The following is a 15,204-nucleotide window of genomic DNA, read 5'->3' as shown; positions in this document are numbered from 1 at the left end:
CTCACTGGTAGAGTGACCGTCTTTCTTTCCAAATGTCATGCGATTCTTCCATTTTTTATTTTCTCTTTGCTTTTGGATGCATCACATACACAGAGCATTCATAACTAGATCGAAGTAGCAAGTGCACTGTTAATATTAAATACTGAAGAAGAATGTCTTTTTGTTATCTGGTGCATTGGTGCTGATGCTCCAATTCTTCCTAGAAGCAGCACTGACTAAAAATTAACTTTTCTTTTCAATCTATTATTGCATATAAATTAACTGGTTTTATTATCCTGCACGGGCAATAAGAAAAAAAGTCCCAATATATAGACATTTTTCTTACAACATGTAAAGCTGCTATTTGGATTTCCTAAAATCCAATTTTTTTGCGTGTGGATTTAATGGCACCGTAATCCAGTCCCCAAAGTACATCAAAGGCCACATTCCCCCTCTTTACCAAGATTTCAATTGCTCTCATCAACTAGTAAGTTTAAAGCATGATCAAATTTGTTCTTCAATCACTTGAGCCCTGTTAATAAACTATTCTGTGTGCTCACTCATCCATTCTAAGATTCTGCAACTTCTTTGAGATATCTTCAAGAGGAATCTACAAAGACATCTTTGATTGCAAGCTGGCTCTGGGGTAAACTTTATTGCCACTTGCTTTGCTGCTCCACAGAGGAAAACAGGTGACATGGTCCAAGACAAGTCAAAGCTAATCTCTTTTTTTTTCCTCTATACACTATGAAACTGTTTTTCAAAACTATAGCTAACACATCCTAAGCCGCTTGCATAATTTAACAATCTCATGTTGAATATTGATTTTTTTTCCCAGGAAAAAAAAATGCATTATTCAAGGATATTTCTTGAGTTTTACGGTGCTAAACAAAATGGAAGAAGAAAGAGAAGAAAGGATGGGAAGAAAGAAGAAAGAAAAACAAGCCCCCATAGTCTACCAAAACAGACAGAAGCACTGAACGCCGACTTCATAAAGCAAAAAAAAAGAAACTTACCGCTCTCACTGTCCGACTTGTTTTCATGCTCTGTGTCTGTCAGGGTGAGGGCTGAGTTGGACCGGCTTGACAGGCAGGAGCTGCGGCCTGACTTGACACCCCTGCCCCAAAGTCTCATGGCATGCTCTGGGGACATCACTGCTTCATTTTCAGTATCAGCATCTGACCCTGCACTGAGAGAGTAACCTCTGTGGGGGAGCCCCATTTCCGCACAAAATGTCAGTCCTCTTCGAGTTGCTGGTTCACAAACTCCTAACTGCCTTAGGGTAAAATTCTGTCCTAATTAGGGGGAAAAAAAGACAACAACTAGTGAGTATATGTTTAGCTTTAGTTTTAGTGTATTTTTTTTCTTCTTTTTTTAAAAGAAACTGTAGAAAGTATACACTCAAGCATTCAGGTTTTTCAGTTATCAGCACCAGGTGTTTCTATTAGCATTGCACGGCATATGGTCAAGTGGGCTCAATTATGGGGGTGGGGGTGGGGTTCCACCGCGGACTCCCCACACACCTCAGCTTAGAGCTCCTTTGTCAACCTTTTAACCCATAAGCACCTCCAGAGAGATGGGCAAGTAAAGCCGCACAGACCATGAAAACTGAACCCAGAGAAAGGATTATAATCAATGGTATAATTTAGTTTAGCAGACTTATGAAGCAATAGAAATTGTCAGAATTATTTCCTGTGTCCTGGCTCTAGTCCTAAATGATAGGATTTTCCAACCCAGATGTCATTACTTTGGAAGAAAAAAGATTTTCCTCAAGAATAAGTTTCTTGTTAAGTAGAAAAATGAGCTTGGTCTTCCTTTACTCTATCTTCCCACCTTAACTTAACCAATATAAACACATATTTCCTGTGTGTGTGTATGTGTGTGTGTGTGTGTGTACATATACTACATTCTGGGAGCACATCTTGAAAATTTACAGACATCTGACTTTCTAGACGTTTTGCTTTAATAAACACCTGGAAACATCTGTATTGATTAGCATAAACCAATTTTTGCAAATAAAGTGCATTCTAAAAATGTAGTGGTGAACACAATGCAATATATAGATGATATGTTATAGAAGTGTACACTTGAAACCTAATAAAATAACCATAAATAAAAGCCATAAATAAAAATAAATAAATAAATGAAAAAATATAGTGGGAGTATTATGTATTTAAAAATTAATGGTAAAATCAAGTCCTCTGCAAAATAAATGTCTGTGAACCCTGCAGGCCTTTACAAATAAATTCAGCATCACAAAACTCATGACTCTGCAATAATTTAAAGCAAAAGTGTTTAAATTAAGTGGCACTTTAAAATGACTGCTGTTATTAATGTTTCCAATCCCATATTTATTTTTGAAATTTCACATATTTATTTTTGAAGATATATATATCTTCCATTTCTTTTGTTGGCATGGTAGAGTCTGAGATTTGGTACCTAGCAGAATCTAAATACATGTAAAGAATAAGAGTTTACACAGACTGATTTAGATGCTACCACCTAATATAAACCTTTTAAGAATATTAAGCATTTTATATTACTCATAGTTTTCATTTTGCTACCTGTATCTTTTGAATCTATGAACATATTAAAGTAAATTGGCTGGTGTGAGAAATAACAGACTGTATTTTTAAAACCAAGGTGTTAACATATTATTTGTTATAAAATAATAGCATGTTGAATCTTCTAGGAAATGAATCAAACGTAATGCACAATGTAGTGAATATTTGGTTATAAAGATATTAGCGTTCTCCAGGCCTCTGCACATTTTACCAGACTTGTGTGGTTAATTGCTTTATTGCTGTGGACATATCAAAAGCTGGAATCAAAAACTTAATCTCAGCCAGATTTCCAAATGGATTCTGACAATGACACTCATAAATAATGAAAATCTGTGGCTACAATTAGCTACAAATCAAACTGTGCTTATCAGAGAGATGTGAATAAGTAGCTGAACCAAGAGTATGTAAAAGAAGAAAAAAAGGAAGTAGCAAAAAAATAAAAATAAAAGAGGGAAAAAGCCTATTGAACAGTGAGAAAGTAGGCAAGTTTGATGCGGTAAAACATAGTATTGTCAGAATTTGTAAAATAATTAGTGTGGATGTACTTATAAAAGCACACCCCAAAAAGTCAACATCATGGACAGTTAATGGAATAGTTGTGGAAGAGCTTACCTATTGTTATTTATATATCAAATTTAAAATGGGAGAGGGAAAAAGAGTGTGTTGGTCTAAAACAGTTAACTATTACCATCAAACTTGCTGATTTTTCAAAATAAAAATACAGTTAATTATCAAATAAAAATACAATTTTTAAAGGGTAGAAATGAATGATAGGACCCTCTGCATCTTTATTTTGGGAGGTGCCCACATTGTAGAATAAAAATAAGAGAGACGTTAAAGACAGTAAAAACTCCCTTTCTGATCTCGGAAATGTAACTTGAAACCTTTTCCACATTATTGACTTTTCAACTGTTGCCATCTTGATGCAAAAATCTATGAGGAGAAGGAAAGCAGAAAACTGCAATCTTTATTATTGGTTATCTAGGTATGTAAATACAGTTCACTTTGCAGATAAATATCCAACAGATCACCCTGTGAATTGATACAAACTCCTTAAAAATCTGATCCTCTGAAATCAATGTCTCACCATGATTCAAAACTCTTAAGGGTTGTTTCTGAAATGCAAGCTAGCAAGCAAGCTGTTGGATTTCCTCACTGAATTAAAGTTTGGTTTTCTTTCCACTAGGAACAAACACTAAACTTGACCTCCAAAGGACCTAAGGTAAAGCCACTTAATAGCTATGCTCAAGCCACTTTACCACCCTATATTTTTTATCTTTTAGGGCTGTCATGACTTGGTTTAAGGGAGTCTTTACATAAATGTGACTAGCATTAGAGAAAGTCTAAACAAGGAATGGTTTAAAAATAAACACTTGGATAAATGTAAGTAATAATCATAGAGAAGTGTACAACTTGAATGTGGGGAGAGGATCATTTTCAAATAATTTTAGAAATAGCCATACCACCACCACAGGTGACTTAATATTACTTTCCCTTCATTCAAAAATTGTCTACTCCAGGCCTGCCTCAGTGTTTCCTAGCCAGTTGTTGTCAATTCCCCTCTTTGGTTAAGGAGTCTTGCTTGTAGGATCCCTTATTTTAATGCAAACATCCTTAAGGAGATTTAACTATTAAACCAGAATACATTTGTCTATGAGATTATTCCTGCACTCTAGCAGTGTATAGCAAGATGGGCTATATTTATGGAAAACGCATGTAGTTTTGACAGACAGAAGGAAGATGCAGAGAAGAGTGGTTCCTGACCGAGAGCAGAGACAGCTGGCTGAAGTATCACAGAGGTGGGAAGGTTGGGCCGAGTGGGCTTGTTGAGGGAGGGCTGTAAGGCTATGCAGAGTGGAAAGAGAAAGGCAGAAAAAGGCAGCAAAGATGCTTCTGGAACCAGGCTAAAAACTTGACCATCTTGCTCCAAATCAGTTTTGACTTCAAATAACCTGAAAGAGCTAAGGATCCATTTATCTTATTTTCCCTGGTTTCTTCAGACGGTGTTCTTTGCAGTGATTCTGACACCATTACCTTAATTTCTTTCTTTGCCCTTTAGAGTCTTTATATGAAGTCTGTTTGGCTGAGACTGCTGAAATAAGTATTTATCTCCTGCACATTGAATTTTGGTAACCTTGATCAGCAGGGCCAACCGCAGAGTTTCCCATTACAATTTGAAACAGTACCAAGACAATAAATTGCAGCAAGAATACAGTATACCTGAGGATGAAATTCATTGCGATTAACAGGCAAGGTTTGCTTGGATAAGATTAGACATTTTTGTTTTACGACACTCATAAATTTGAAAATATACAAAAGAAAAACTGAATTAACACAAACTAGGCAGGTTGTATCATTAAGAAAAAGTTCACATTTTAAAAAAATGAGTGAGGGTGTGTGACGAAGTGGAAAGGACCGTATAAGAACAAATACTTCAAGGGAAGTTGGCACATAGCCCAACTACCCCTTTAATAAAAGAAGGGGATTGGAAAAATGGGTTAGCTATTTGGCCTTTTTCTCACATAGTGTCTGTAACCTAGTCAGACCAGGGAGCGATGTTTCAAAGCTGCAGTGTGAAGTGATGTTCACTAATAGGCAAGACATCTACTATCTCTGTGTGAGTTCAAAAGAAAAAGATTGTACAGGAAGGACTAGCCTCAGAGTTACAGTGACAACAGCACCAGGTGGAGGGAGTCCAGAACTCAGACTCATGCTATTCTTTCTCTTCCTCCCTATGTCTAGATTTCTGTAAATGCCTAGATTTTGTGCTCTCTCTGACTCGTTATTTTTTTAAAACACCTCTATTGAAATATCACTCACAAAGCATACTATTCACTCATTTAAAGTGTACAATTCAAAGGTTCTTAGTATATTCACTGTAGTGTGTAACTATCACCACAATCAATTTTAGAACATTTTTATCACTCCAAAAAGAAAGCTCGTACCAATGATCATTTCTCCTCTTATTCTCCCTTTCTCCCTAGCCCCAGGCAACCACTAATCTAATTTCTGTCTCTATAGACTTACCTATGCTGGACATTTCAAATAAACGAGATCCTACAATATGTGGACTTCTGTATCGGGCTTCTTCTACTTAGCATAAAGTTTCCAAGGTTCATCCATATTGTAGCATGTATCAGTACTTCATTCCTTTTAATGGTTGAATAATATTCAATTGTATGGATACACCACATTTCATTTATCTGTTCTTCAATTAATGGACATTTGAGTTGGTACCACTTTGGGGCTGTTATGAACATTCGTGTACAAGTTTTTATGTAGACATATGCTTTCATTTCTCTTTAGTATATACCTATGAGAAGCATTGCTGGGTCATATAGTAGCTCTATGTTTAATCTTTTGAGAAAGTGCCAGACTGTTTTATCCACAGTGAATGTACAATTTTATATTCCCCCCAACAGTGTTGGAGGGTTTTAATTTCTGCATATCCTCACCACCACTTGTAATTATTGTTATTGATGATTATCTTCTATGTCACACTGCAACTCTGCAGTGAGGAGTTGGAATATAGGTCAGTGGTACTGAAATCGGGGGCGGGGAGAAACCAAGAGTCATTGTTTCCATAAAAGCAGTTGATTCTGTGGGCCTGCTCTGTGAACTCATTATCACTTTATCCTATCATGTTTTTCTTTGCCTTATGCTGCTTTAGCATTGGAAATATTTTTCTATTAAAATTAAAAATGCCCTTTAGTTCAAAAAGTCTACTTTGCTTTGAGACTATATCCTATAGATATAAAATTACCTGGTCTTGAATATACATGTACAAATAATGTTTACTATGGTGTTGTTATAAAAAATTAAATTAACTGGAATATTTACGGGAAAGGAAATGGATGAATAAGTCATAAATCCCATGCATGGAACACTATGTGGAAATCATAAAGAGTGAGTTTAGACTTATACCTTCGGATCTGGAGGGAAGCTCATTATATATGTTTTAAGTAAAAAATGCAAGTTGCAGAGTAATGTGTACAGTATGATCACATTTTGGGGAACTAAAGAAGAGAGCCAACAAATTGTATAAGTGCTTATGGATTAGAGCATGAATAAAAGTGAGGAAGGCTAAGGAACCATTATGATGGATCATTTAGAAGGAGTTCAAAGTGCAGGAAATTTGTAATGTTCTCTTTAACAGTTCTGAATTTTTACTTCTTATAATTTGACTAATTAAAAAACGTATAGAAAAAGTCTATCTTCTTTTTTAAAAAGTTATTTTCTTTACTTATTTTCTGTTTAATAGCTCCTATTCAATAATTAGAGGTAATTAACTTATTACATTCTCTTCGAGAAGGTGGGCTTTAAAAATCCTTCCTCATATATTGTAAGAAATGAAGTCGTGTAAGAAATATAGGGGCAGTATTTTGCTCTCTCAATGTTCTTTTAAGAAATACAGTTGACTTTTTAAAGAGATTTTTATTAAAACATAGCTAACATACAATATTATATTAGTTTCAGGTGTACACAACAGTTATTCAACATTTATATACCTAAAGAAGTGATCACCATTAGTCCAACAACCATCTGACACTGTACCATAGCTATTACAATATTATTGACTGTATTCCCAATGCTGTGCATTATATCCCCATGACTTCTTTCATACTTGGAAATCTGAACCTCTTAATCCCCATCACCTTCCCCCCCATTTTTAAATTTTTCAATTACATTTGACATTCAATATTGTTTTATATTAATTTCAGGTGTTCAGCATAGTTGTTAGACATTTATATAATTTAAGACGTGAACCCCTGACTAGTTTAGTATCCACCTGGCACTATACATAGTTATTACCATATTATTGACTATATTTCCTATGCTTTACTTTCTATCCCCATGACTGATTTTATAACTACCAATTTGTACTTCTTAATCCCTTTGCCTTTTTCACCCTGCCCCCCAATACCCCTCCCATAAATCACCTCAAAAAATCTAGTACCCATCTGACACCATAGATAGTTATTACAATATTATTGACTATATTGCTTATGTTATACCCTACATCCCCATGACTACTGTGTAACAACCAATTTGTGCTTAATACCTTCCCCTTATTCACCTACCGCCAAACCTCCTCCCATCTGGCAACTATCAAAATGTTTTCTGTATCTGTGAATTTGTTTCTGCTTTGTTTGTTAATTTTGTTATTTGGATTCCACATATAAGCGGAATCACTTTGCATCTGTCTTTCTCTGACATACAGCACTCAGCACAATACCCTCCAGGTCTATCCATACTGCCACAGATGGCAAGGACCCATTCCCTTCCATGACTGAGCAACATTTTATTGTATATATGTACCACCTACTCTTTATCCATTCATCCATTGATGGACATCCAGGCTGCCTCTATATCTTGGCTATTGTAAACAATGCTGCAATGAGCATAAGGATGCATGCATCTCCTCGAAGTAGTGTTTTGCGTTTCTTTGGATAAATACCCAGAAATGGGATTACTCTGTCCCTTGTTCTAACCTTTGTTTTAAGGTCTATTTTGTTTGGTATTAGTATTGCTACCCAGCTTTTTTTCTTTCATTTCTATTTTCATGAAATACCTTTTTCCATTCCTTTACTTTCAGTCTGTGTATCTTTTGATCTGAAGTGAGTCTCTTTGTAGGCAGCATATGTAAGGGTCTTCTTTTCGTATCCAGTCAGTCACCCTATCTTTTGATTGGAGCACTTAATCCATTTATATTGAAAGTAACTGTTGCTACATATGTAGTTATTGCTATTTTATTCGTATTTTTATCTTTTTTTCATCTTAAAGAAGTCCCTCTAACATTTCTTATAATAATGGTTTGGTGGTGATAAACTCCTTCAGTTTTTGTTATTGTTTATTTGTTTTTTTGTCTGGGAAGCTCTTTATCTGTCCTTTAATTCTAAATGATAGCTTTGCTGGGCAGAGTAATCTTGGTTGTATGTCCTTGCTTTTTTCATCATTTTGATATTTCATGCCAATTCCTTCTGGCCTGCAAAGTTTCTGTTGAGAAATCAGCTGACAGTCTTAAGATGCACCCTTGTAGATAACTAATTGCTTTTCTTTTGCTGTTTTTAAAATTCTTTGTCTTTAACCTTTGGCATTTTAATTACGATGTGTCTTGGTGTGGGTCTCTTTGGGTTCATCTTGTTTGAGACTCTGCACTTTCTGGGCTTGTATGTCTATTTTCTCCACCAGGTTAGGGAAATATTCCATCATTATTTCTTGAAATAGGTCCATAATTCCTTGCTCTCTCTCTTCTCCTTCTGGTACCCTGATGATGTGAATGTTGCTATGCTTGATATTTTCTCAAAGCCCTCTTAAAGTACCTGTTTTGGGGGGGGGGGATTTTTTTTTTCTTTTTGCTGTTCTATTTGGGTGTTTTCTGCTACCTTATCTTCTAAATCACTGATTCAACCCTCTGCTTCATCTAACCTACTGTTGATTCCTTCTAATGTGTTCTTCATTTCAATTATTAGATTCCTTATTTATGACTGGTTCTTTTTCATGTTTCCTACCTCCATTTTTATGTTTCCTATCTCTTTGTTAACGTTCTCTCTGAAATCATCGAGCATCCTTATAACTAGTGTTTGAACTCTGCATCTGGTAGATTGCTTGTTTCCATTCCGTTTAGTTCTTTTTCTGGATTTTTTTTCTGTTCTTTTATTTGGGAAATGTTTGTCTCCCCATTTTGGCTGCCTCCCTGTGTTTGTTTCTATATATTAGGTAGGGCTGCTACGCCTCCCAGTCTCAGTATAGTGCCCTTACATAGTAGGTGTCCTGTATGGCCCAGTGATGGAGTCTCTCTGGTCATCAGAAGCAGGTGCTCCCGGTGTGTTGCTTGTGTAGGTTGTGTGTGCTCCCCTATTGTAGTTGAGCCTTGGTTGCTGTTTGCAGGGCAATGGGAGGGATTGACCCTCGGGCTGATGGATTGTGAGGACTGGCCTAGGCTACAGTGGAGGAGCTGTTGTGCAAGGGCTGACCCTATGGAGCAGGGTTTGCTTTAGCAGGGCTCTGGTGCTGTCCCAGTCTGCCTTTTGGGTGTGTCACCCTAGAGGTTGTGAGGTGATGCTCTGGCTTAATCTAAAGAAGGGCACCAGCCATGCCAGCACCAGGGCTTCCTGGGAGAGGCTTCACTGCAGGATAAGTTCAGCTGCAATCTGTGCTCCACCTGAGCCACCTAGCATGTGCCAGAAAGCAATCCACAGTTGGCTGCCAACTGTGCTGGGCTTGAAGTTACCTCAATAGGCCAAGGTAAAAACCAGGCTGACTATCATTAGTGCTAGACTTAAGGCTACTCACCTAGAGGTACAGGACATGCCAAAGCCAAAAGTTCCTTGTTTGGGTTTTATGAACCATTGAGAGATTTTAGAAAAGTCTACAGCATAAACCAAGGCAGGCTGTTTATATGGAAAAGCCACTAGAAGCTGCTTGGGTAGGTCTGCAATTTGGGTGGGTAGGGTGGGGTCTCAGGTGTCAGCCAGGTTGAGGAGAACTCAGATATGGTGACCCCTACATCTGCATGCTGGGAGTGGGGAGGGCTCAACAAAGAAACAATGGCTTCCACCAGCTCCTACATCCTGAAGAAAGCTGTCCCTCTAGCACCCACCCTGAGTCAGACAACTCAGTTCCTCCCCGTCTGTCCCTGGTACCTTTAGAGCTGCTGCCACAGTGCTGGACCTCAGAGTGAGTGAGTCCATTAGTAAGTCTGTGAGCAGGCCCTTGAAGAGGAGCACCTGGAATTCCAGCTGCCCTCTGTTTCAGTCACAATCTCCACTGTTTTTTACAGCCAGCATTTATGAGGACATCTCTCCCCGGCACTGAAACCCTGGGCTGGGAAGCCTGGAGTGGGGCTGGGCCCCCTCGCTCCTCCAAGGGGTGGCTCTACAGCTAAGATATCCCTTCTGATTTTTAATGGTCACATGCAAGTGTTGGGCCAGCCCATTCCATGTCTCTGCCCCTCTTACCAGTCTCGAGTTGCTTCTTCTGTACGTTCTTAGTTGTAGGACTTCATTTCAGCAAGACTTCAGGTGATTCTCAATGATGGTTGCTCTGTTGTTGTGATGGTTGCTCTGTTTAGTTGTAATTTTGATGTGGTTGTGACAGGAGCCAAGCATAGTATTTACCTACTCCGCCATCTTAACCGGATATCTCACTTCTTGAATTATTTCATTTTTCTTCCGTTTCCCATCATCATATATGGAGTTTTTAAATGAGAATAATCATCCGTTTATTATATAGTACAACCCCCAAAACTGAGAATGGGAAATGGATAGAAAAAGCAATAGAAATTTAATACACAGAAATAAAGTAAATTATAATTGTTTTTAAGTATTTTCCACGGTTATTGTGAGCTTGGATGGAATTATCTATTCTCAGACATGGAGTGACATTACTCCAAGGGTGGAGGGTAACACAAAACTACAAATTGGGCAAACATTTCTTATTTGACGCTTGTGGAATTAGTGTCACCACCATCTTATCTGGAGTTTGCTTTTTTGCTGTGTTTGCAAAATGATAAGAAGATCACACAGTAATAGAAATGTATGTAACTTTTTTCTTTTTGAATCCTAATGCATATTTTATGGGACACCAAACACTTTAACCTTCTTAAGTTATATTTGTCAACTGTTTGAACAGAATATCCATCCTTGAACATGCACTAGAAATTTCAATGAGGGCATAAATCGTTACTTACATGGCTCTACACAAAATTACATTTTAAAAATTAACTAAAATCTCACTAAATATCTTAACTCCTCCCACCCCATTTTATGTAAAATGCAAGTATTTTTAACTGCTTGCTCAATTTATCTATGAATATGATATTAACATCCATATACACATATTGATAATTTCAGATTCCTATAGGGCAGAGCAAATGACTACTGCACACCATACTTACAATCTAATTTATTACTCAAAACACAGTCTAATGAAAGCCACTGCAGGTTGCCCCCTCAGCATTCATCTTGAACTCAGCTGTGACAGGTACCTCTGTCAGGGGAAATGTAAGGCTGAGGCTCTATGGTGAACTTGATGAGAAGGGTGAGAAGGGAAAACCCCAGCATGTTTGCAAGCAGAGAAAGCAGGAGTAGAATGAATGGCCCCAGAGAATATGTCTTTTCTTCAAGATAAGATTTGTGAAGCCTCCAGGGGAAGACAAACATATGGACAAAAGGTTTGGTGGCTCAAATGAGAAAAATTATGTTGTGAGTCTGCTGACTGATAAAGAAAGAGCATCTTCTTAAGCGTGGCTCATGAAGGATTTATATACCTACCCACAAAGATCATGCCGTTCTGATACTGGAAACCATTTGTAATTAGAGAAACAACTTCCAAACTGATTTTATGAAAAGCATTCTGAAAATAAACTTGCATCTTATTAATATTTTTACTTAGTAATTATCGCTTTAGAACAATCCAAGATCTAGTGGTAATAATATGCCTACGATATATCTGCTAGTATCTGACAGTCAAACTGCAGTAGGTATTGGTATAAATATGCGTATGGTTTGGAACGAAGCAGCAGGTCTTTAATAATTGTGACTGAAGCGGCTCCACAGTGATTCACAATGTGGATCCAAAATTGGCCATGTGGCAAGGAACTGGATACAAATTTAGCAGTAAGCCAGGGGGCTCAAGACATCAGACCAATAAAGGCCAAAGCAGGGGGAAAGGATTACCCCCACTGTGTCCGGAGGAGGGCTATAAGCTGTATCTATCTACTCACACCTTCTGGTTGGTAATCTACAAAGTGGGTTGGCCTCCAAGCCTTAAAGAAGCACTTGCTGTACTTAACAGCCAAAATTAGTTAACAATCAGTTAGGCAGGGGAGCTAAAAGAGGGAGCTAAGAGGAAAACATTAACATGAAACAATGATAAACTGGAGCTATTTAACTTGTGTCTTTAAGTACAGAAATTTAAGGTTGGGTAAACATGACCATCTAAATCCTTTAATCCTGCCGCTGACATTTATAGTGACTGAGAAGGATTAATCATTTTGATCTCTAAATGAATCATTTTAAGTAGTTAATATTTAAAAGTCATAAACTTTGGAGTTGCGGTAATTAGCCCAGTGGGTCTGATTAATGCTTCAGGTTTCTGTAGTTCTTTATACCGCCCTACGCTCACAAAGAAAAAGTTTTCTCTGCACCAGTAAGTATGTATCTCAGAAAACATGAAAAAGGGTTTTAGATTCCTTTCGTTTTTGTAGGATGACAGAGGTGAGGGGGAACACAAGGGAAATGAAAAGTTTGGGGTATAACTGGAAATTCATAGCAGCATTAAGTGCGGAATGGTAAGACCATATGGTCATATTTCTTTTGAAGTCTAGGATCAGTTCCCATTATTCACTATAATGGCATCCAAGACTAAACTAAATTGCAGTCTTTCAAATTAAAAGCATTTTGCTCTTGGATCTCAAATTTTCCTCTTTTACAATTTCCAACATGCCTGAATGTTTAATATATTTTCATAATACAAGAAAATACAAATAAATACAACAAAAATAAGAAGAGTAAGAAAAAAAACAATAATGTATTTCTCTTTCACTTCCAAAGCAGAATGAAATGGTACGGAAAGACACACGATTAGTATCCTAAAGCAGTTATTTTGTCAGCTGCCCAATGCTCCTGGTGACATTTTAAAATGATATGTACTAGTTTCATGTTCTACATTTAACAATTCTTTTGACCTATATGGAACATACAGGATGTAAAAAGATTTAAAAAATTGTTTATCATTTTAGTAAGATTCTAGCAATAAAATTGCCAAAAAAGTAATCTATATCTAAGAGCTAAAAATGGCCTTTTTATTTAAATTTGGAAATTGACGAAAATATTTGAAAGGTCCCATCCCATTTGTATGCCCCCAACTCTTCATTATCTCCCTCAGCACAATCTTGGATAAGTTGTGGATGCTATTATCTTAATGGGCATAATGTCTTTATTCAGCACAACATTAGAGTGCAATGGCAGCAGAGGTTGTTTTTTAAGAGGCCTGTGGTTATGGTTCAGTGGGGACAAAGTGACTCTGCCCCAGCAACCAAATGAAATCTCACCCTGCTGCAGTTGGATGAAAGGGAAAACACAAACCTAACACTTTCCATATTCAACTATACTTGTTTGAACATGCCTGCTTTGTGTTTTCCTTTTCTAATGTATTACTGTTAGGTAAATTTTATATGTAGTGAAATACATAAATCATAACTGGACACTTCTGTGAGTTTTAACATGTATCCACCAGGAACCTAAACAAAATATGGCACATCTCCTCCACACAGCCCAAATTTTCCCATCTCCTGCAGTCAATCCCTTCCCCCACAGGCAACCACTGCCTGGCTTCTTTTACTATAAATTCATGTTGTCCTTGAACTTTGTATAAACGAAGTCAGAGAGTATAGACTCTGGATCCTTTCACTTAATGGAATGTTTTCGAGATTCTTTCCTGTTGTTGCATTTATCAATAGTTCATTCTTTTATATTGCCAAGTAGTATACCATTGTGTGAATATACTCCAGTTTGTTATATCCATTCACGTGGTGATTCTAGGTGGGGTGGATTATGAATAAAGTTGCTATGAAGATACGTTTTAATTTGTTTTGGGTAAATACTTAGAACACTAATTGTGGGTCCAAGGGGAGATGTTATTTTTAACTTTATATAAGAAATCACCAGTCTCTAAAGAAATTGTGCCATATTTTACACTCCCAACAGCAGTATATAAGAATTCAGTTGTTCCACATCCTCACCAATATGTGGTGCTTTGTATCTTTTTTTAATTTTAGTCATTCCAGCGAGTGAGAGGTACTATCTCATTGTGGTTTTAATTTTCATTTCCCTGATGACTAATGACGTTGAGCATTTTTTCATGTGCTTATTAAACATTTTGACTTTTCTGTGTAGTTTCTACACATTTTAAAATTGCGTTTTTAAAATCTTTTTCTTATTGACTTATAGGAGCTCTTTATATATTCTGGACAAGTCCTGTGTAATATATGTATGTGTATGTAAAACTTTCAGACTGTGGCTTGCTTTTTTATATTCTTAAGGTTATCTTCTGACAAGTAGAAGTTTTAAGTTTGATGAACTATAATTTATCAATTTGTTTCCTTTTATGTTTGTCCTTTCTATGACCTCTCTAAGCTATCTATGCCTACCCCAAGGTTGCAAGCATATCCAAGAGCATGTTTAGTTTTTACTGTGGCTTTCAAAAAGGTTTGGTTTTTCTCTAGAAATTAGGAAGGTGAAACAGTAGAAAATGGTTGGCATTGACTCTGGTTATTTCTGGCTCTGGAACTCAGCAGCTGCTCACCAATTGAGAATTTTCACAAGTTTTGGTCTCTGTTTTTTTCATCTATAATATGGATTTAGAGGACCTCAAAGATCTTCTCACCATGTAAATCTATGCAGATGCAGGAAGAAAGTAGCACAATGGAGCGTGAAACAAAGCTAAGAACAATATCGTCAAGAGAGCAAGGAGGCGGAAATAGAAGAGAACAGGCATTGGTTGAAAGTATAAGACACAAGGGTTAAAATTTCCTTTAGCACCAGGAACTTTGGTTTATATTTCATCCCTAAACTAAATCAGAAACACTTTGCCATCTTCTCCCTTAACTACCATGCCTGGAGTTCATCCTGAATTGAAAACCAATGGTCACATCCAA

At 37.0% G+C, this 15,204-nt stretch overlaps 1 protein-coding gene across 15 annotated transcripts in view; it reads right to left on the bottom strand.

Annotated features, from left to right (window-relative positions):
- TENM3 (teneurin transmembrane protein 3) overlaps nt 1–15,204 on the bottom strand; it is a 2,441,918-nt gene that overhangs the window by 399,106 nt on the left and 2,027,608 nt on the right. For 12 of the 15 annotated variants that reach the window (XM_088793202.1, XM_088793205.1, XM_088793208.1 and 9 more), the window contains one exon: nt 996–1,274. The exons of the other annotated variants lie outside the window; for them this stretch is intronic. In XM_088793202.1, coding sequence (XP_088649328.1) covers nt 996–1,274 — 279 coding nt within the window. The remainder of the gene's footprint in view (nt 1–995; nt 1,275–15,204) is intronic. 15 annotated transcript variants of the gene reach the window in all.

Source organism: Rhinolophus sinicus, chromosome 16 (genome assembly GCF_057876585.1).
Source record: "Rhinolophus sinicus isolate RSI-liver-muscle chromosome 16, RSI-T2T, whole genome shotgun sequence".
NCBI classification, from domain to species: domain Eukaryota; kingdom Metazoa; phylum Chordata; class Mammalia; order Chiroptera; family Rhinolophidae; genus Rhinolophus; species Rhinolophus sinicus.
Note: the sequence above shows the minus strand (reverse complement) of the source record. Positions and strands in the feature narration are given on the sequence as shown.